General features: G+C 36.7%; 1 protein-coding gene across 2 annotated transcripts in view; it reads left to right on the top strand.

The window, feature by feature from the left end:
- LOC111154144 (protein phosphatase 3 catalytic subunit gamma) overlaps positions 1-24,132 on the top strand; it is a 103,580-nt gene that overhangs the window by 56,989 nt on the left and 22,459 nt on the right. For both annotated transcript variants that reach the window (XM_022513562.1, XM_022513570.1), the window contains exons 5-10: positions 11,676-11,821; positions 13,238-13,377; positions 17,736-17,813; positions 17,900-17,994; positions 21,747-21,872; positions 22,994-23,065. In XM_022513562.1, coding sequence (XP_022369270.1) covers positions 11,676-11,821; positions 13,238-13,377; positions 17,736-17,813; positions 17,900-17,994; positions 21,747-21,872; positions 22,994-23,065 — 657 coding nt within the window. The remainder of the gene's footprint in view (positions 1-11,675; positions 11,822-13,237; positions 13,378-17,735; positions 17,814-17,899; positions 17,995-21,746; positions 21,873-22,993; positions 23,066-24,132) is intronic.

Below are 24,132 nucleotides of genomic sequence, written 5' to 3'. Positions count from 1 at the left end.
GCGGGACTAGATTTCAGGACCCTGGGATCATGACCTGAGCCGATGCTTAACCGACTGAGCCACCCGGGCACCCTAAAATTTATATTTTAAAAATACATTTATTATTTTTCTCTCCCCCCATAATTTAAGTTCCATGACAGCAGGGACATATTTTATGCACTGTTGTTTTTCTAGAACAGTATCTAATAACTCATAGGAGATAGCTTAAAAATATTGGTTGAATGAATGGTCATCTAGGATTTGTACTTTGGCACAAATTCTCAGAAGACAATTATTAGACCACAGGGCATGAATATTTTAAAGACTTTAGTTACATACTCTAGCCCTCTAAAAATATTATGTATCAATTCATACTTTAAGGAATTTTTGTATTTTTATATGAAGTGTAAGGAAAGTATTGAATTAAAACCCACAAGATTTTAACCCTTTTAATTTCTAAAATGTTAGCATATTCCTTTTTTTTTTTAGTTTTTTTAAATTTATTTGACAGAGAGAGACACAGTGAGAGAGGGAACACAAACAGGGTGAGTGGGAGAGGGAGAAGCAGGCCTCCCGCTGAGCAGGGAGCTTGATGCGGGGCTTGATCTCAGGACCCTGGGATCACGACCTAAGCCAAAGGCAGATGCTTAATGACCTGAGCTGCCCAGGCGCCCCTAGCATATTTTTTTTTTTTTTAAAGATTTTATTTATTTATTTGTCAGAGAGAGAGAGAGCACAAGCAGGGGGAGTGGCAGGCCGAGGGAGAAGCAGACTTCCTGCTGAGTAGGGAGACTGATGTGTGACTTGATCCCAGAACCCTAGAATCATGATCTGAATTGAAGGCAGATGCTTAGCAGACTGAACCACCCAGGCATCCTGCCCCTAGCATATTCTTTATAAAATAAGGAAGCTGAACAAAATTTCTAGGTGGCTCAGTCAGTTAAGAGTCTGCCTTTGGCTCAGGTCATGATCCCAGGGTCCTGGGATCGAGTCCAATATTGGGCTCTCTGCTCAGTGGGGAGCCTGCTTCTCCTTCTCCCTCTTCTGCTCCCTGTGCTTATGCTTTCTCTTGCTATACCCTGTTCTCTAGCAAATAAATGAAGTCTTGAGTATTGTTTGACTCTAAAATCTACCTCTTTCCCCACATAATACTGAATATATACAAATGCTTTAATGTCATAATGATGGTTTGAACATGGATTTTACTTTGTGTCCTATTCAGATTTCTCCTCAGATTATTATCTTGGAGGAATATAACATAAAATATTTAAAGTTTTTTTCCCAAAAGAATATTCAAAGTTGAAAAAAACAACTTTGAAATTTGTTTTCTGAGGCTCAAGAGTTTATCCAGTCCTTCTCCCCAAATCCCTTTACTTATAGATAGATAACAACTTGCTATCCATATGCTCATAGTAACTCTTGTTATTGTAGCTTCCTACACTGGAGTTCGCAGTTGTAATAAACAGCCTTCTCCTAGTAGATGATGAAAGGAAAGGTCGTTCTTATTACAAAAAATTTTAGAGTATGAACGCTTAAAAAAAGTTCCACTGACAGAACAGTGAGCTACAAGTGGGCAAGATACAGATCATTTCAGCCCTTGGGACTTAGAATAAACAGTTCAAATCACTAGGTAATACCCAGGAAATTTAAAAAAATTAGATCTGTTGGTGTGCTTAAATTGGTATAAGGTATTTGAAGAGTAATTTTGGAATGTCTGTAAAAATTTTTGACCCAGCCGTTTGGCTTCTAGGAGTTTTCCTGCAGATTATATACGTTTTTTAATGCCGTGTAACAAATCACCACAAATTTAGCTGTTTGAAACAACACATATATTATCTCACAGTTATGTAGGTCAGAAGTCCAGGCAGAGTGTGGCTGAATTCTCTGCTCAGGGTCTCCCTGAACTGAAATCCAAGTGTCACCAGGGCTATGGTTCTCATCTGGAGCTTGGGGTCTTTTCTAAGCTCACCAGTTTTTGTCAGCCCTTATGACTGTAGGGTTAATGTTCATTGTTTTCCTGCTAGCTGTTGGCTAGGGACTGCCCTCAGCTTCCAGAGATTGCTTGCAGTTCCTTGCCACCTGGCCCCCTAAGCAGTTCACAGTGTCAGTGTTGATGTTTACTTTTTTCCAGGCAGCCAGAATGCACCTCTCTGCCTTCCTCTTCTGTGATCAGCCAGCTAGGGAAAACCTTTTAGGTTTTTACCTGATTAGGTCAGGCTTACCTAGAAGAATCTTCCTTTTGTCCTAAGGATATGTAATCATAGGAGTCTCAACATATTCACAAATTCCAACCACTGAAAGTGACCATAGATTACACAATGCTGTAAGTCATTGCTGGTCATTTTAGAATTCTGCTTACCATACTGTATACTTGGAAAAAAACAATAGGATATGGATGTATAAGGATGTATGATAATAATTATAGTGTTAATTATAATAGCAAAAAAAAAAAAAAAGATAATTTATGGGCACCTGGGTGGCTCAGTTGATTAAGCAACTGTCTTTGGCTTAGGTCATGATCCTGGAGTCCCGGGATCTAGTCCCACATCAGGCTCCCTGCTCAGCGGGGAGTCTGCTTCTCCCTGTGACCTCTCCCTTCTCATGCTCTCTCTCTCTGTCTCAAAAAAATAAAATAAAACAAATCTTTTAAAAAAAGATAATTTAAATATCAGAAAGGGACTGCTTAAATAATACATATGAAAGATGTTCATTTTATTGAACTGTTCTATTCTATTGAAACTGTTGAAAGATCAAGGTGGACCTAGATATACTAATGTAGACACATGTTAAAATACTTTGTTCAGTGACAGAAGCCATTTGCGGAACATGTATAATGTGATCTCCTTTGTAAATTAAAAATATATAATATGCAAAAAGTCAAAAACCATAATTATTTGTAGGGAGTTGGGTCAGCAGGACTTGTACTTTTAATTTTATATCTTCCTGTGGTACTGCTGGAGTTATCTTTTATCACCACCATGTACTCCTATTATAATAAATTTTTATTTTTATTTTTTTTAAGCTTTTATTTATTTATTTGACAGAGAGAGACATAGAGATAGAGGGAACACAAGCAGGGGGAGTGGGAGAGGGAGAAGCAGACTTCCTGCCGTGCAGGGAGCCCAATGCAGGTCTAGATCCCAGGACCCTGGGTTCATGACCTGAGCCGGAAGCAGGAGCTTAACTACTGAGCCACCCAGGCACTCCTATAATATATTTTTGAATTGGTAACTTCAAAATCACCTGAATGGGCCCCAAGCATTTAAAAGGCTTTTTAAAGCACAACAAATAATTGTGCTGCATGCTGCTGGTTTAGAACACCTGCTCCAGAGGCCTGGAAAGTGTCTGCTGTCATTTGAGAACCACTTCACCAAATAGTTTAAAAATTGGAAATATTTTGCATTGTTTTTATAAGGCAAATGCAGGGATATCACTCATTAAACTTCCTTTTCTTTACCTGGGAAAATTAAATAATGCATATCAAGGACCTGGAACAATTAGCATTTCACAGTAAATAAGTCATAAGAAAGCTGTCTGTGGAGGCCTCTGTTCTGAATTAAGGGTCAGGTTTTTTTAGGTAACATTTTTATCCAATTCTTCCTCTGTTTTCTCAGAGTTTCCTTTTTGACTAGTATAAATTGGTTCAGACTATTTTTAGAAGATGGAACAATAGGTATGAGGAAACATTTTAAGTGTTTCATTTTGCGCAGAATTTCTTATCTTAGGTTTTTATTTACTTTTCACATGCTTTAATTAGTCAAACCAGGTTTCTTTTTTTCTTTTCTTTTCTTTTATTTATTTATTTGACACTCAGAGATCACAAGTGGGCAGAGAGGCAGGCAGAGAGAGAGGGAGAAGCAGGCTCCCTGCCGAGCAGAGAGCCCGATGCGGGGCTCGATGCGGGGCTTGATCCCAGGACCCTGGGGTCATGACCTGAGCTGAGCCAAAGGCAGAGGCTTCAACCCACTGAGCCACCCAGGTGCCCCTCTTTTTTTCTTATCTTCAGAGATACTCATGTTTCATTCTAATGCTGCATCTGAAACGTGAATAAATCTTGGAACAAGCACACAAATACAATTTCACATTTTATTCTTATGAGCAAAGAGCATGTGTGCTGCTTTGTATGGATGTTTTCACTGATGAGCTGAGCTCTCTCTCTCTCTCTTTTTTTTTTTTAATTTTATTTATTTATTTGACAGAGAGATCACAAGTAGGCAGAGAGGCAGGCAGAGAGAGAGGCAAAGCAGGCTCCATGCTGAGCAGAGAGCCCGATGCGGGGCCGCGATCCCAGGACCCTGAGATCATGACCTGAGCTGAAGGCAGAGGCTTTAACCCACTGAGCCACCCAGGCGCCCCTAAGCTGAGCTCTCTTAAAGGGCCACCGTGGCTTTCAGAATCAGCACCTTACAATTACTGCTAAGTGATGCTTCGTTCCAGATTGTGCAGCTGCAGTCTTGTGACTGTTTCTAAGGGTGACAGGTGGAGGTTGTTCTTTTTTACATAAATTCTTAAACTGCTTTACAATTATTTTTAATATTTCTTTCAAAACCCAGAGATAATTTGAGTAGCAAAGAAAAATAGAACAGTTAACTTTAGACATATCATTTATCTTTGCAGAAACATTGCTTTATTGGAATAAATAAAGGTTTACTTTATTGGAAAGCAAACCTAGTGCTTTTATGATTCCATCCTATAACTCTGGGTCCAAATTTCTAAAGTAAATTAATTGTTTCCTTGAGCCATTTTTTTGATGTTTAATTAAATAGCTTACTGACAGGTAATGGAAACTCCTGTAATTTTGGTAATGAAAACAATATTGTTATGACAGGTTTCTTTTTTAAAAATAAATATTGCTTGTCATATTAATGCTTACAATATTATTTTTAGTAGTAAGAGATTAGTGTTGTTAGATTGTGGTATATCCATAAAGTGAACTACTGTGTAGACATAAAAAAATTATGAAGCTCTTCATATAAAGATGTGGCATGATCTCCAAAATATGTTAAGTACAAAAAGCAAGTGTAAAACACTGTATATATGCTACCATTTAGGTAAAAAACAAAAGGATATTTTGAAAAGAGAATAAATGTACATATCTGCATATGTATGCGTATGGTATCTTTGTAAAGAGCCTCAGAAAACGAGTAACACTTGTTGCCTGCAGGGGGTGGGTGGGGGGAGTTGGGGTTTGTAGACCTGTATAACCTCTTATAGCCTTTATATTTTCAACCATGTAAATGTAATTCTTTTTAATAATGAAAACAAATGTAAATGAAGGTAAGTATATAATCAGTAGCTAGACCAGGTCATGGTTTCTTGGAAATAGTGTTGACTCTCAAAATTTCATTTAAAGAATATTGTTGAAATTTTGTTTTATGGGGCTCCTGGCTGATTCAGTCGTAAAGCATCTGCCTTCGGCTGAGGTCATGATCTCAGGGTCCTGGGATCAGCACCGCATCGGGCTCCCTGCTCGGCGTTCCTGCTTCTCCCTTTCCCATTCCCTCTGCTTGTATTCCCTCTCTTGCTCACTCTCTCTGTCAAATAAATAAAATCTTAAAAAAAAATTTTTTTGTTTTGTTAATGTTGGGTTACTTTTTTTTTAAGATTATTTATTTGAGAGTGAGAGAATGAGAGAGAGAGCATGAGAGGGGATACATCAGAAGGAGAAACAGACTCCCTATCGAGCAGGGAGTCCGATGTGGGACTCCATCCTGGGACTCCAGGATCGTGACCTGAGCCAAAGGCAGTTGCCTAACCAACTGAGCCCACCCAGGCACCCTTAATGTTGCATTATTTTTTAAAAATATTTTATTTATTTATTTGACACAGAGAAAGAGAGATCACAAGTAGGCAGAGAGGCAGGCAGAGAGGGGGGGGAAGCAGGCTTCCTGCTGAGCAGAGCCAGATGCGGAACTTGATCCCAGGACTCTGAGATCATGACCTGAGCTGAAGGCAGAGGCTAAACCCACTGAGCCACCCAGGCATCCCATAATGTTGCAGTTTGGATACTGGTTAGAACTTGTGGGGCACCTGGGTGGGTCAGTGGGTTAAAGCCTCTGCCTTCGGCTCAGGTCATGATCTCAGGGTCCTGGGATCAAGTTCCGCATCTGGCTCTCTGCTCAGCAGGAAGCCTGCTTCCTCCCTCTATCTCTCTGCCTGCCTCTCTGTCTACTTGTGATCTCTGTCAGTCAAATAAATAAATAAACTCTTTAAAAAAAAAAAAAAAGAACTTGTATCACCACTGTGATCCTGTGATTGAGGTACATTTCCCTTTGATACGGAAATTACTGTTTTATGGATGAAGCTTCAAATTTGTCATGAAAATAAAACACTGAGCCAGCTTATTTAACCTTTGGGAATTACATATTTGGCTATTTCCCTTTTAAATATTTAACTTGAAATAATTACTGGCAGAAGAATTGCATGGTATTAAGAGCATGAACAGGTTCAATTTCCGGTTCTACCACTTACTAGCTTGTGACTTCGGGCAAGTAGGCCCAATTTCTTCAGCTCTTTAATGAAGATAGTAATAGTACTTGTTTTATAGGGTTTCTGTGAAGATAAAATAAAGTGATTTCATTAGTTAACGCTTACATAATATCTACCGTGTGCCAGACGTTATTCAGAGCATTTTATATATATGAATTCATCTAATCTTCTCCGCAACCTTGTAATATAGGTATGTATTGTTATTATGCCCATTTTATAGATGAGGAAATCAAAGCACAGGGAACTAAGTAATTTGTGCTGAGTATCACAGCTAGTAAGCCAAGCTTCAGATCTGGGCAGTCAGGTTCCAGACTCCATTCTCTTGACCACCATGCTGTGGGGAACACGTAACTCACTGAGGCACAGATACATTGTGAGCCTTCAACAAATTTCAATAATAAAGGTAATATAATAATAAATATTACTATACAAATTCATATAATTCATCAGAGAAAACATAGATAAACTATAAACAAGAATATAAATATCTTCAGTCTAACCCCTCAGAAAATAAATATATTGGTATTTATATACCTAATCATATACTTTAAGAAAATAACATTTTGTAAACTATTTTGGTCACATGTTAATATAATATTAACTTCTTTTGGCTTAATTTGATTCATAATCTCCTGGTTTTAAAAAATATGAATTTTTAAATTTTAATTCCAGTACGGTTAACAATTAGTATTATATTAGTTTCAGATATACAATATAGTGGTTCAACAATTCTATACTCAGTGCTCATAATGTTAAGTGTATTCTTAATCCCATCTCCCCACTCACCTCTCCTCTGGTAACCAGTAGTTTGGTCTCTATAGTTAAGAGTCTGTTTCTTGGTTTTTCTCTCTCTCTCTATCTCTTTTTTAAAAAAAATTTTATTTGAGGTTGAGAGAAAGAGCGAGCACAGGCAGGGGTTGCGGGGTGGGCAGGGAGGAACAGTGGGAGAAGGAGAAACAGGCTTTTCACTGAGCAGAGAGCCCAACATGGGGCTCGATTCCAGAACCCTGGGATCATGACCTGAGCTGAAGCTTAACCAGTTGAGCCACTTGGCTCCCCTCTCTCTCTCTCTCTTTTTTTTGTTTTTTTGTTTTGTTTTGTTTTGTTTTGTTTCTTAAATTCCCCATGAGTGAAATCATATGGTATTTTTCTTTCTCTGGCTGACTTCATTCAGCATTATATTCTAGCTCCATCCATTTCATTGCAAACAGCAAGATTTCTTTATTTTTGTGGTTAAATAATAAATATTCCATTGTACCTATACTTATAACATTTTCTTTATCCATTCATGTAGCAATGGACATATGAGCTGTTTCCATAATTTGTCTATTGTAAATAATGCTGCAGTAAACATAGGGGTGCAGATATCCTTTTGCATTAGTGTTTTTGTATTCTTTGGGTAAATAAGCAGTAGTGTGATTACTTGACTATAGGGTAGTTCTACTTCTAATTTCTTGAGGAACCTCCATACTGTTTTCCACAGTAGCTGCACCAGTTTGCATTCCTACCAGCAGTGCACAAGGGTTCCATTTTTTTCTGCACATTCTTGCCAACACTTGTTTTCTGTGTAACCTCCTGTTTTAATGTACAAAATGGGGTTGACACTTGCCATCTTTCTCCAGACTTGGTATCCTTTTGGTAGTAGGCTAAGGAATTCTTTTGAGTCATTTGTAGACCTTTCTCCAAAGAAGACATCCAGATGACCAGCAGACATATGAAAAGTTATTCAATATCACTAATCATCAGGGAAATGCATATCAAAACCACAATGAGCTATCAACTCATACTAGTCAGAATGGCTAGTATCAAAAAGACAAGAAATAACAAAGATGGGGAGAAGGATGTAAGTTGGTGCAGCCATTATGGAAAACAGTATGGAGTTTCCTTACAAAATTAAAAATAGGAAAAAAAAATAGAAGTACCGTATAATTCCATCACTTAGGGATTTAACCAAAGAAAATGAAAACAGTAATTTGAAAGATATATGCACCCTTATGTTTATTGTAACAGTAATTACAGTAGCCAAGATATGAAAGCAACATAGTATCCTTTGATAGGAAAAAAGATAAAGATGCGATGTGTATATATATATACACATACACACACAGAGTAATATTTTTTTATTTTTTAAAAAACGATTTTATTTATTTATTTGAGAGAGAGAGAGAGAGAGAAAGCAGGAGCAGGGGGAGGGGCGGAGGGAGAAGCAGACCACCCGGCCAAGCAGGGAGCGTGATGCAGGGCTCCATTCTGGGACACCAGGAAACTGGGATCGGGAACTAAGCCGAAATCAAGAGTCAGCCACTTAACTGGCTGAGCCGCCTAGGCACCCCCACACACGACAGTGCTACTCAGCCATAAAATGAATGAAAACTTTTGTTCTTTGTGATAACATGGAATAACCCAGGGGGTATTATATTAAGTGAGATAAGTCAGACAGGGAAAGACGAATACCTTATGATTTCGCTTAGATGTGGAATCTGAAAAACAAAACAAAAGCAGAAACAGACTCGTAAATATGTAGAAAAAATATGGTTTCCAGAGGGGAAACCGGTGGGATAATGGACTAAATGGGTTAAGGTGATTAAGAGGCACAAACTTCCAGTTAGAGAATAAATAAGTCACAAGAATGAAAAGTATGACATAGGATATATAGTCAATAATATTGTAATAACTATATGATAAGGATGGTAACTACACTTATCATGGTGAGCATTACATAATATATAGAATTGAATTACTATGTTGTACTGAAACTAATATGACATTGCATGTCAATTATACTTGAATTAAAAACAAAACAAAACACAGAACTCCTGCCTATATCCAAGCTTAAGACTCTTACAGAGGAATTTTTTTTTTTTAAAGATTTTATTTATTTATTTGTCAGAGAGAGAGAGAGGGAGAGAGAGCAAGCACAGGCAGACAGAATGGCAGGCAGAGGCAGAGGGAGAAGCAGGCTCCCTGATGAGCAAGGAGCCCGATGTGGGACTCGATCCCAGGACACTGGGATCATGACCTGAGCCGAAGGCAGCTGCTTAACCAACTGAGCCACCCAGGCGTCCCATTACAGAGGAATTTTTTATTGACATTGGCAACAGAGGGAACTCTGGCTCCAAGGGTTTTTTAATCACTGGCCACAGACAAAAGGAGTTAGTTTTTTTGTTTTGTTTTGTTTTAACTTTTTTCCTCATATAAACTTTGTGGCCAGTATGGATCTACTTTTGCAATAGTCAAAATTTATAGCATTCAGATAAAAAGCAGAATATAAGGATGTAATTTTAAGGAGATGCAAAGATTCATAAGGCATGGCTCTTATTAACTTGGTTGTCCTATTAGAGTTAGCGTATGTTGTGAAATAAGATGATCTTACTTGTGGTCATGGTAATATAAAATGCTCTGAAAGTTTTTTTTTTTTTTTTAATAATTTTTTTTTAATTTATTTATTTGACAGACAGAGATCACAAGCAGGCAGAGAGGCAGGCAGAGAGAGAGGAGGAAGCAGGCTCCTTGCCGAGCAGAGAGCCTGATGCGGGGCTCGATCCCAGGACCCTGAGATCATGACCTGAGCCGAAGGCAGCGGCTTAACCCACTGAGCCACCCAGGCGCCCCTGCTCTGAAAGTTTTTAAAGGAACCCACAAACTCCCTTAACACTCTCAAACCTTGGCAATAAGGAGAAGATCCTCACATTCAGGAATGGAAGGTCTTTTAACTTCAAATATGGTCCTTTCATTTATATCTCCCCTTTAAAAATGTCTCTCCAGACATTTCTGCCATCCATGTTTGTACTCTGGCCCAAATCTGGACCATTACCCTTCACTTTATTCTCTAAAGCCTTGCTAAGACCAGGCTCTGATCCTTAAACACATCTTTTCTAAAAGCTTGGAAATTACAAGTAAGTAAACACAGAAATAATGATCAGCTAGATAATCTGACTCACTTGTTAAAGCATTGTTCTCTAGTTCCTGTAGGCTTGTCTCATCTTCACAGAATTTTGGAAGAGAAGGAGCTCACATTTCTATAAGGCTGCCTGTCTATACAGCCTCTTGCCTTCTTTACCAATAGGCACCTCCATGCTTGACTTTCTGAAATCCAAGGCCAAGGAAGAAGAAAATATTCCCTTTCTCTTTAAACTAAAACCATCTCGTAGCTTTCCACCTCTTACTTCATGACAGATTCTTTCTGGGTAATTGTGGAGAACCCACCCTTGGCCCACTGGAGTGTTTCCTTGTTCTTTAACTCCAAAATACAGTTCATAAAGATGAACATTTATTTTTATTTATTTTTTTTTATTTACTTGAAAGAGATGGAGAGGGAGCCCGATGAGGGACTTGATCTCATGGCCTGAGCCAAAGGCAAATGTTTAACCAGTTGAACCACCTAGGCACCCCAAAGATGAATTTTTTTACATAAAATAGAATTGGGACAAAATGTTCTTAAAGATCTTAAAAATCATAGCAAAAGATTACTGACATTTTATTGATTACTCTTAAAACTTCAGTTTCCAGTTTTATATCTTCAGTACCCACAGGGAGTCTTTTTAGTTCCCCCCAAATTTTCAGGCTTACAAGACTTCTGTGGGCCATATTGGCATTTATCTACTTAGAAGGATACAGTCCAGGAATGGGGATCTGGGCATCCCTTTTCAGTGGAGTAGTCCTCATAGGAGTGGATATAGCAGTCCAAAAATTTTCTGCCTTTTGCCTCCCCGTCCAAGTCACAGTTCAGGTGCAGGGAAACAATATCCACATTGGGTAGATCAGGGAGTCCCTGTGGCTTAGAAGCCTCATGTAGCACGATTCCTGATATTGCCCATAAGAGCTTTATTGGTTTAGATTCCAGGGTCCCACAGGGACCTACCTTGAGTCATCCCACTCAGAAGTCCAAAGATGTAGCTACCTACCAGGTAATTGAGTAATTTTTACCATAAGCCATGTTGCCTTATAACACAGCTGACATTCACCTTATCAGGTTTCCAAGGCAACAGAGCTGGAAAGTTAATCCAAGGTCACACTTGTCTTTAGAGAAGATTTTCTTTACCTTTTATCTACAACTTTTCAAGAATATTTTTATAAAGATGATTGTTTTCAAATTGGCCTGAAATAATTCGCTTTGAAGTAGCTTCATAATTTTCTGTCCAGTATCCTTTTTCACATATGATAAATTTTAGCTTTTCTTCCTTTGACTGTTTTTCTTTTTTTGATAGGTCGAATCAAATATTCCGAACAGGTGTATGATGCTTGTATGGAGACATTTGACTGTCTTCCTCTTGCTGCCCTCTTAAACCAGCAGTTTCTGTGTGTACATGGAGGGATGTCACCTGAAATTACTAGTTTAGATGACATTAAGAAAGTAAGTAATCTTTCATTAGTCTCATGAAGTATATATATTTTTAGTTTTATTTTTTACTGTAGTCACCTAATATGCCTCTATTGCTGAAAATTTTTAAATACAGATAATCAAAAGTAAGAAAATGGAAATCACCTGTGATCTCCTTATTGGCAGACAACCACTGTTAACATTTTGCTAAATATCTTCCAGAAAATATATGTAAATTTTAATGAAATCTGTTTTTTCACCCACTGGAAACATAACCTATTTTGAGTATAGCTCTGAAACTTTAAATTTTGTAGCAATACGAAAGGAAGGAAATCAGGGTTCTAATCCCTGTCCTGCAGTTAATTGTGTAACCTTGACCAAACAACTTAACTCTAAGTCACATTTTCTTCTCTGAGAAATGAAAAAATCAGAATAGATGGTCTGAGGACTTCCAGCTCTGAAATTTCATTAACGTTGACATTTTAGATGATAGAATTTAATTTCTACACTGTGTGAATTGGTTGTTATTAATTTTGGGATTTTCTATAAGGATGATCCATCCTTTTTTCACTTTTCTTGTTTTACATTGTATCTTTTCTCTACCTTTGTATTTTTCTGCCTGTCTCATGTAGGTACTGAAATTAAAGATTTTTCTGTTTATAAGACTTTTCTCTGAATTAAAGTTTACTCTCCTCAGGATAAGAAGATATGCCTATATTTCTGCTGCCTTAGGGTCTTTAAATAACCAGAATTTCTCTTTTACAGTATAAGTCTTGAATTTTGCAATTCTGAATCAATTGTATTAAAAACTTCCCCTTTCATTTAGTAGAAGTCCTCAGCTATTTTAGTTACTGGTTTTGTCTTGGTGTTTATGCTACTAACAACCAAAGCAGCAGTGACTCAAGTCTTAAATTAATAACTTACATTGAAATGCCTGCACTGCATAGAATGGAAAGGATGAAAGTCCTTCACAAAATAAAACTAGAAATCTCCATTGAAATGAAGTAAACAATGAACAGAACAATTGTAAAACCTTTCTTGCTCTGATGGTAATGTTAGCTCACCTAGGCAGTTGAAATGAACCGTTATGTAGTCTTTCTTAATAATAGTGTCTCTCCATAGTGGTTGATTTCACATTTGAATTAGGTGGGTACTGCTTTTAAGACTAGGATGTAAAGGAGTCCTTTTCTACAGTATTGCTAGATGACAGGGATAGTTATACAAGTTTATTTCAAAAAAATAATAAAAATTGTGTATCCAGATTTATTAAATGCTCATTTTCTTCCTAAAGGAAAAATTCTTTACTGGGGCTTGCTACTTTTTCTCCTAACATGTTCTTGTGGGTGGGAGGGTTTTGTTTTGTTTTGTTTTGTTTTTGACCCATACCAGTTTCCAAAAGCGCTTTTACCTTCATGATTTTTCTTCTTTTGGCTTTTGTGTGTTTTCTAGTTAGACAGGTTTAAAGAACCTCCAGCCTTTGGGCCAGTGTGTGATCTGCTTTGGTCTGATCCTTCAGAGGATTATGGCAATGAGAAGACCTTGGAGCACTATACTCACAACACTGTCCGAGGGTGCTCTTATTTTTACAGGTAAGCTAATCCTCGAAGTTATAAAATTAGGAAGAGCAATTGTAATATGTTTCATCAAATTATTTATAAGTACTTTATATCCCTAATTTGTGTACTATAAAGCCTTTTTTATTTTTTGATGACTAGAAGGCAGAAAATCCTTGTTTATTTTTTTACATTTTAGTAGGTATTATGTACCCTCATATATGAGTACCTTCATTAGGACCTAAATGTAACATACTGAACATGATTGAACAGAACATCTTACAGTGCTTAAATGTTATTTTCTGACTCAAAACAACCTTGATTGTTTCTTCCCAAACATCATCTATGAGCTTTTTTTAAAAATAAAGATTTGTTGGCTCTTCCCCCAGAGATTCTGATTCAGTGAGTCTGAGACAGGAAAATCCTGTTATTTTTTTAAAAAAGCTCTCTAGCATTTGGAACCACTGCTATAGGCAAAGATATAAAAAGAACAGGACATTGTGAACTAAGCCCAGGACATTTCCTGGAAGTTGGCTGTTGTCTTAAATCTTGTATGTGAGCTTTTATTTTGTTCTGCTGTTCAAAAATAGGGAGATAGAGAGAGGTTTGAAGTCTAAATTTTTTTAATGCCAGTGTTTTAGTGTGACAAGTAATGCATACATTTAGTTCAAGTCTCTGTTAATTGCCTAGATAAAACACGTATTAAATGAAATACACATAAAATAAGTGAAAAGCCTTAATATTGTCATAGTTGTAACATTCTTTTTTTTTTTTTTAAGATTTTTTATTTTATTTATTTGACAGACAGAGATCACAAGTAGGCAGAGAGGCAGGCAGAGAGAGGAGGAAGCAGGCTCCCCGCTGAGCAGAGAGCCCGATGTGGGGCTCGATCCCAGGACCCTGGGATCATGACCTGAGCTGAAGGCAGAGGCTTTAACCCACTGAGCCACTCAGGCACCCCTAGTTGTAACATTCTTCTAAGCAACCTTGTTTTATTACTTTCTGAGTCATTTAAATTTTACTCCCTTCTAAAATTTTTTTAAAAGATTTTATTTATGTATTTTGAGAGGGAGAGAGAGTATATGCACATGCTGGGGGTGGGGGAGGAGCATAGGGAGGCTCTCAAGCAGACTCTGCACTGAGCATGGAGCCTGACACAGGGCTGGATCCCACAACCCTGATATCAGACCTGAGCCAAAACCAAGAGTCAGACGCTCAACTGACTAAACCTCTAAAAAACTTCTCTTTACATTGTTTAAAATTAAGAGCATAATACTTTTTTATTGTTTGTACAACATAAACTTTGGAGACAAGCCTAACAACATCTCTCTATTATAAATGCCAAGGGCCTTTGATCCAGAAGTAGTTCTTCTTTTTTTTTTTTTCCTAAAGATTTTATTTATTTATTTGACAGACAGAGATCACAAGTAGACAGAGAGGCAGGCAGAGAGAGAGGAGGAAGCAGGCTCCCTGCTGAGCAGAGAGCCTGATATGGGCCTCAATCCCAGGACCCTGAGATCATGACCTGAGCCGAAGGCAGAGGCTTTAACCCACTAAGCCACCCAGGCGCCCCAAGAAGTTCTTCTAAAGTGTATTCCTGTGGCTATACAATTGATGCTTCTAATCTTCAGATTTGCCTACCTGCTAAAAATTTCTTGTAACTGCAAAGTTACCACTCACAGCACAATCACAGTCATTCAGACATGCACATGTTGAGAATGATGAAAAATTTGTCACCCCATGTGTGTTCCTAACTGAGGTTAAAAAGGAGCTGCTTTGCTGTCTTGTTTCAGCTTTCATGCTTTAAGATTATTATTACACCATTCTTTTTGTGGTCCATTTAGTGCAATATTTTTCATATTTTTTGTTGGCAATTTTGCTATGTAAAATGGTCCCCAATATAGTGCTTAAATGCTACTGAGTATTTCTACATGTAAGAAGTCTGTGATGTGTCTTACAGAGAAAATACATATATGTTATATAAGCTTCATTCGGGTATGACTTAAGGCACTGCTGTCCATGAATTCCATGTTAATTAATTAACAGTATATGTTAAATAAGGTGTCCTTACACAGAAACACACATAAAACAAAGTTATGTATTGATTGGTTAATGAAAATGTGACCAGAGGCTCACAGGACCCTAACTGTGTATTTTCTCTAGGAGCAGTGGTTCAGGTTTGACTAATGTAGTATTTACAAGATAGCTACTGCAAATAACAAGAATCAACTATGTAAATGTGCAGATGTATAAAATGTATATACAGTTGACCCTTAAACAACATGTGTTTGAACTGCACAGGTCCACTTAAGCACAGGTTTTTTTTTTTATATAAATGTAATACAGTATAGAAATGTATTTTTCTTGCTTATTTTTTCTTGCTTAACATTTTCTTTTCTCTAGCTTACTTTAATGTAAGAATACAGCGTATGATACATAAAACATACAAAGTATGTGTCAATTGAATGTTATGGGTAAGGCTTCTACTCAACAGGCCAGCTTTTGGGAGAGTCAGAAGTTACATACATGAGGGGTGCCTGGCTGGCTCAGTCGGTGGAGCATGTGACTCTTGATCTCAGGGTCGTGAGTTCAGGCCCCATGTTGAGCATGGAGCCTACTTTTAAAAAGTTCTCCATCCAAAAAAAAAAGTTCTACATCCAAGAAAAAGGTTATACAGAGATTTTTGACTGCATGGGGAGTCTGCACTCCCCACATTGTCTAAGGGTCAATGGTACAAGGTTATTTACTGCTGTATTATTTATGATAAATTTATTTTTTTGAGTAGGCTCCACACCCAGCAAGGAGCCTAACGTGGGGCATGAACTCACAACCCTGAGACCCTAAGATTTAGAGTGAGATACTTAACCAACTGAACCACTCAGGTACCCTTATGATAAAAGATTTAAAACAACCTGAATGTTCAATAGAAGACTCGTTAGTTAAATACCTTGTGGTATATTCAGGTAATGGAATAAGTCAGACTATTTTTTAATTAAAAAAAAAACTTTATATGTGGATATAAAATACAGGCATACCATATTTTATTGTATATAGTTCAATAGAAGACTAGTTAGTTTTATTGTATATAGTTCAATAGTTCAGTAGAAGACTAGTTAAATACCTTGTGGTATATTCAGGTAATGGAATATGTCAGACTATTTTTTTTTTTTAAAGATTTTATTTATTTATCTGACAGAGAGAGATCACAAGCAGGCAGAGAGGCAGACAGAGAGAGAGGAAGAAGCAGGCTCCCTGCTGAGCAGAGAGCCTGATGCGGGGCTCGATTCCAGGACTCTGAGATCATGACCTGAGCCGAAGGCAGCGGCTTAACCCACTGAGCCACCCAGGCGCCCCCTATTTTTTTAATTAAAAAACAAAACCTTTATATGTGGATATAAAATATAGGCATACCATATTTTATTGCAGTTAGCTGTATCGCGCTTCATAGATACGGAGTTTTTTACAAATTGAAGGTTTGCAGCAATCCTCTGTTGAACAAGTCTCTTGGGTATTATTTTTCCAACAGTATTTGCTCACTTCCTGTCCCTGTGTCACATTTTGGTAATTCTCCCAGTATTACAAATGTTTTCATTATATTTATTACGGTGATTTGTGTTCTGTGATTACGACCACTGAAACCTCAGATGATGGTTAGTATTTTCATCAGAATACAGTTGGGTGTAATATTTGCATTTACTCATGAAATATTCTTGCATAATATCAACTTGGCATTGATATTACCTGCGAAGCTATAAGTAGATTCTTTGGCTTTTCTAACAATTTGATAATCTGATAATTGTGTGTTCAGTTTTTAGCCCCTAATCTCTCTTTCTCTCTCACTGTCTCATACATGTACACACTACCCTGGGTACTTTTTTTTTTATATCAAGACAAGAAAAGTTTTGGTGTTGTTATGTTAAGGGTTAAGACAAAAAGATTAAAAGGTAGGGGAGCTCTTTTCCTGTCCTAAGGTCTGTTAATCTGCATATTTGATCTGGAATGAGGTATATTAGTGAAATGGAAAGTGATTATTGCTAAGCCATTAATAAAAGTTCAGTGGTATGTCAAACCTATAATCTGGAAATAAATTCAACTAATAGGATCTTTACTTTTCCCCTTCCTCCTATTAAAAACCAGTTGTTTTAGGGATGCCTGGGTGACTCAGTCATTGGGCGTCTGCCTTCAGCTCAGGTCATGATTCCATGGTTCTGGGATTGAGCCCCGCATCAGGCTCCCTGCACGGTGGGAAGCCTGCTTCTCCTTCTCCCACTCCCCCCTGCTTGCGTTCCCTCTCTCACTATGTATCTCTGTGTCAAATAAATAAATAAAATCTTTAAAAAATTAAAACCAGTTGTTTTAGTTCTGGGTTTATGTTTTCTAATTTTCTTTTTCAGCTACCCTGCAGTTTGTGAATTTTTGCAGAACAATAATTTGTTATCAATAATCAGAGCCCACGAAGCCCAGGATGCTGGGTAAGTTATATTAAAACTGTACCAATTATCACTGCAGAGTTTTTGCCTTTTATACCAAGACAGACAGACTGTTATCTTTCTTCCAGGTATCGAATGTACAGGAAGAGCCAAACAACAGGCTTTCCGTCACTCATTACAATTTTCTCTGCCCCCAATTACCTAGATGTCTATAATAATAAAGGTAAAGGAGCCCAGTGATATTTGAATTTGAATTTGTGAGTAATTCTGAGCTCTAATATAATCATATGTATGTGTATATATAAGAGGTCTTAATTGAGACAAAGGCCAAGAAACTTAGAATTTAGGCTACTGCTTGGTTTTCATCTCCTAAGGATTATTAGGCTCTTTGTAAATATAAATAAGGTTCATAATAGGTCTGATGTGTACTCCTAAATCAGAATATAAAAAGAACAGGGGCACCTGGGTGGCTCAGTCAGTTGAGCCTCTGGCACTTGGTTTCAGCTCAGGTCATGATTTCATGGGTCATGGGACTGAGCCCTAAGTCAGGCTCTGTGCTCAGTGGGGACTGTTTTAAGATTTTCTCCCTCTGCTCCTCCCCCAACCCTCCCCCAAAATAAATAAATAAATCTTTTAAAAAATACATAAGAAGAAATTATTTCAGGTTCAAGTTAGATAGTCATCATAAATTATTACCTTTGGTGAATTTATTTATAACAGTACCTTAATAAAGTATCACTATTTGGAGTTTTACTGTTTGTAAATTATTAAGCTGTTTTTGCTTTTCTTGAGGAATGGTACGAGTAGATGAATACTGTACAAAAAGTCAGAAAAATCATTTTAGTCCAAGCCCTGCCAGAAACTAATAGTGTGACTTTAGGTAAGTCACATTATTTTTCTAAACCTCAGAGAGGTTTAAACAGAGAGGATTAAATATAAACATGCCTTCAATCCAGAAATTCTAAGACCTTATCCTATTGAAATTTTTATTTTTATATATGCCCAATATGGGGCTTGAACTTATGACCCTGAGATCAAGAGCTGCACTCTAGTGACTAAGCCAGCTGGGTACCCCCCAAATTTTTTTTTTTTTTTAAATTTTTTATGATTCATAGTTTCTAAGTTTTGTATCAGTGCAAACTTCCTCTGTAATATCCTCTGTAACTATTTTGTTGTTTATAAAGTATGACTATAAAATAATAGAACTTCTGTACAAACATGCCAGAACGTATATATCCAAGTGAGTATTGTCCCTTCACAGTAGTTACCTTGGGAAGCTATATGCTTATTCCAACAATGCTGCCATTGTTCAAAGTGTTTTCGGAACTCCTCTTTTGGCATTGCCTTCAGAGTCTGCGACACATTCTTTTGATTATCCTCAGTGATGGGAAATCTTCGTCCTTTGAGGGTGGATTTGATTTTTGGAACAGCCAAAAGTCATTTGGAGTCAAGACTGGTGAATAAGGTGAGTGATCAAGCTAGATGATACCGTTTGGGGTCCGAAACAAGGTATGATTATAGGGTAATGAGACTGGTTTTTCTTGTGTTGCTTATAAAATGGGTCTGGAGGCGATTCCAAAAGAGGAGTTCCAAAAATGTTTTGAGTAGTGGCAGTATCTTTGGATTAAATATACGGTAAGGCAGCAAGGTTATTTAAAAGAGCACTAAGCTAGGAGTAAAAAAATTTTAGTCTAGTCCTGCTTCACTTTTAAATTCACAGCTAACATGACACTTAATTAACTTCTCTGAGCCTCAGTGTATCTTTAAAATACCTGTCATAGAAGGTTGTTGAAGATAAGTTGGAATGCTAAAAATAAACATTAAAAGTGTCTGTCAAACTTGAAGTTGCTATGATATTGTAACATTTTACTGTTATTGTGCCTAGTGTGATTATATCAGAGGACCACACTCATCTCATATATAACGTCTGGTGTGTTTGTAGTTGGTGGTTTTTAAGTCTCATTACTTTATAGTCATACCTTGTAAATGCAGCTGGGGAGTTGAGTTTAAAAGAGGTCCATAGTATACTTATTAATGTAGCCTGTTTAAAGGGACACCAAGGAGTGGCACATCTCACTTCAGTCTGATTTGAATCAGTCATCTCAGTGGCTTACTATCCTTTTTAAAAAACAATTTTTTTACTTCAGTTCTCTCCCAGCCATCTAGTTTTTTACATTTCGTCATTCTTTTCTGAGTCTTAGCTATCCCACGACACTCTGCTTCTCCCTAACTCCATTTCTTATTTTCTTCTTCCTAATTTTCCCAATATGTTAGAGACTTAGTTTTCTTATTTCTTTTGTGATAAATGGTATGTGCTGCTTGTATTGGCAACTTCTTCAAGGACACTTCCTGGCCCTAGTCCTCATATTTGGGATGAAGAGCAAACTCACTAGGAAGAGTGTTGCCTGCGCAGTGGATTTATCAGTGTGCTCGGCTGAAACCCGCCACCAACACAGCAGTCACTTCACTCACTCACTAAGTGCCAGCTTGTTTTCTGCCCCACTCTAACCTGGTTTGGATACTGATTATTCCTTTAGTGAACTTTCAAGTCACAGTCCCATCTACCAGAGTTTTCTGTTGACTTTGACACAATTGGTAACTTTATCTTGAAACATTCTTATTTTCCTTGGTTGTTCCTCAGACTTTTTTTTTTTTTTTTTAGGAAAGAGAGTGGTATATGAAAGAGTGTCTCCTGGTACTCAGTTATTCCCCATCCAAGTACCTCTTTCTTGAAAATGACAACCTTCTCCCCCTTTCCTTTTTCTCTTTCTTCTTCTGTTGCTTTTCTTTCTTGCATATTGTTACCAAGTATTTCTTAGTTCCAGTGATTATGTGAAAGATCCTTAAGTCATGATTTTTAAAGATTTCTTTTCCTATTTTTGTGTCCACTGAGAACATACCCAAAAGCAATTTGTTATGCTCTCATTTCTAATAATCCACTGTGAAGACCCACCTCTCACTTCTTTTTCCTGTGTATATTGAGGGAATTATTGAATAATTATGTATTCATCTAACCTAAATAAAAAAATATGTACATGAAAATAATGGGACATGTATATTATATCCAGTGTTAGGTTTTTAAGAGTAGGAGATTCTCCTTTCATGTATTTACAATCCCCATGGTACACATTTTAGACGCTCAGTAACTTAAATTTTGAGCACATGAGGCTATCCTTTAATAAACAGAGAAACAGGAACCAGGAAATGACCTATATCTGTCATTTCTAAAGTGCTTCATAGCTGATTCTATTTATCATCACAGTAAGACTAAAGACAATAGTGCAAACAGCTTTGCAGGCCCCTGCTCATGATGATGAGTGCTTATGCTCATGGTAACTGGTTAAGTTCAACATTTATATGGTGTTAGCAGTATACTGACTCTGTATAGGAGAAATGGATATTTTTTAATCCTCTGTGTAATATGCAGAGATGATACAATCTACTTTTGAGCCATAAAAATTGCTCCAAGTTTGCCATCTGTATCCCCAACTATGAATTGATAATTGCTATGTTATAAACTCCCAGAGAGTTTATAAAATCTTTGGCTCTGGATAATGACTAGCAAAACAGGCTGTGTTTGCTTAGTGAAAAATGTTTGCCTTCAAAAGAGAGCTGTAATTGTAACCATTTGGCCTATAAAAGGAAATTATGACAAAATTTTTCTAATGTGGAATGTGAGATTTCTATGGATGGTTACTGTGTAGTGACCCTTTGAAGTTTCAGAGCTTAGTTTCTTTTGTACTTTTATTATATGAGATCTTTAGGTAACTTTGTTCCTTGGGATAATTCTTAAAAGAATGAACTGTATAAAATGCTCTAAGATTTTCCATCTGCTCTTAGATAACGAGTCCTGAACTTACAAATGGAAAAAAGTAAGTTTATGAATTCTGTTCAGTAGGTGCACAGCTATACAAAGCATACCATTTGCCATGTCATGTTCCTCTGTACCAGATTTTCCTGCTTTTTCCTTTTTAGCTGCTGTGCTAAAATATGAAAACAATGTCATGAATATCAGGCAGTTTAACTGTTCTCCACACCCCTATTGGCTTCCAAACTTTATGGATGTTTTCACATGGTCTTTGCCATTTGTTGGGGAAAAAGGTAAGAGAACTGGATGATCAGTTGTCTTAATTAGTGATGGAGCACACTTTTATATTTGCATGAGCTTCCTGATGGTTCAGAAATGTTTTTCTTAAACTTACAGAAGCAAAATAAATAAACAAATAATAAAGTTATCAGAAGTATTTTCTAAAGTCTTTGTTCTCTACAAAGATTTTTGTGTGTGTGTGTGTGCTTTGATGGCTTTATACAATAATAACAAAGATTGTTTTTGTGTCTGTAAGTACATCAGCATCATCGGGCACTTCTCAGTGTACTCAGAGAGTACAAAGATTTTTAAATGGCACTTAATTGGTTTTTTATTTTATTTATTTAATTTTTTAACTTGGTTTTTTTTTTTTTAAGATTTTATTTATTTATTTGACAGAGAGAAATCACAAGTAGGCAGAGAGGCAGGCAGAGAGAGAGGAGGAAGCAGGCTCCCTGCTGAGCAGAAAGCCCGATGTGGGGCTTGAACCCAGGACCTGGGATCATGTCCTGAGCCGAAGGCAGCGGCTTAACCCACTGAGCCACCCAGGCGCCCCTTAACTTGGTTTTTAAATTATAGTTCTAGTTAATTGTGGTCTTCTTGTTGTAAATATTAAAGTAGCTATCCTACTATGATCAGGATGTTAAAATAACATAAGTCACTATAGCATTCCTTCAGTGATTTCTTCAGTGATAAAGAGATTTAAATAGGAAATAGTGTCCTGTAGAATTTTATTTGTGCACCTATATAAATAAGCTATGCAAATATAAAATAAATCTGTTGGGCATAGACCTGGTGGCTTAACTTCCTTGTAGAATGGGAGAAAATCTTTTCATGTACCTATCAGTGAGGAAAAGGCTCTGGACAGCAGTCTCATGAAATCAAGTAATTATACAATAGAATCTTCAAAGACCAGACTTATACTGAAGTGAGTAATTTCCCCAAATTCTATATAAACCTGAAGGTCTAGATTTAATGCTACTCTTTGTAATCACTCTTAATAGCATAATGACAAATCATTTTTGTCTATATTTATTTAACATGTGTGTTTATTTAGACATTCTTATCATTTTAGAGAAAATGCAAATGCCTTATTAATTGTATACATTTTGGGTTATTTTGTCTTATCATATAGTCACAGAGATGCTGGTTAACATTCTCAACATATGCTCTGATGATGAATTGATTTCTGATGATGAAATTGAAGGTAAACTTGCCTTTTCTCGTTTGAACTAGAAATGAAGTATTGGTTTTGGTTTTAGTTTGTTTTGAATAATTTTCTTTGTCTTATTAAAAAAGAATTGTGTTCATCACAGAAAAATAAAATTTGAAAAATACAAGAAACCATAAATAAGAACAAAAAGTTAGCTATAATCCTACCACCTCATAGATACCAACTGTTCACATCTTGATCTAGTATTATTACCTGTCTTGTATCTTTGCATATATTTTCCCCTCTTTTTCCTTTTTAACAAAAGTGAAATCATGTATTAGTATCATAAGCATTTATAGTTTTTTAGTAGACTAATTTTTAACAGTTATCTAGTTGTCTTTATTGATAATTTTTGTTTTACTCAATCCCTGCTGTTGGATTTTGGATTTTTCCCAAATTTTTTGTTTTAAAACCCTACAGATTTAAAAATCCTTATAGATAAATCTTTACACATTCTGTCAACAACCAGTATGTATGACATGCCTAATATATGGCAAGTACTATTTAGAACCTTGCATGCAATCAGCTTACATTCTAGGGGAGGGAAGACAAACAATAAATGCAAGTCAGATGTTGATATATGGTATGAAAGAAAGGAAAGCAGTATTAGGAATTTGAGAATAACATTTTCTTGATAATTTTCATAGGATAAATTTCTAGAAATTGAATATCTGTGTCATTTAATACTTACAATTTTAAATCAGATACAGATAAGCTCTAGAAAGGCTGTACTAGATTTCCATTTTGTATGTGTGGTGTATAGTTCACAGTGCACTCTCCAATACTGTTTATTATCATTTTTATAGTCTAGTATTTTTAAAATTTTAATTTGTACTTTTATGATGACTAATGAACATTTTTTTTATTATTGACCACATGTATTTTTCTTTTGTGAATTGTCAATTCATATCTTTTGCCTTTTCATACCTTTTTATTTTTTGCTTTTCTTCTTATAGCCTGTGAGGGATCTTTATATAGTAACATTTTGTTATATATGTAGACAAATATTTTTTCCCAAGTGTGTTGTGGGCAGTTTGATTTTAAAGGTAGGTCCTAACTTA

This window comes from Enhydra lutris, unplaced genomic scaffold (genome assembly GCF_002288905.1).
Source record: "Enhydra lutris kenyoni isolate GAN:26980312 unplaced genomic scaffold, ASM228890v2 scaffoldscaffold3, whole genome shotgun sequence".
Lineage (NCBI taxonomy): Eukaryota > Metazoa > Chordata > Mammalia > Carnivora > Mustelidae > Enhydra > Enhydra lutris.
Note: the sequence above shows the minus strand (reverse complement) of the source record. Positions and strands in the feature narration are given on the sequence as shown.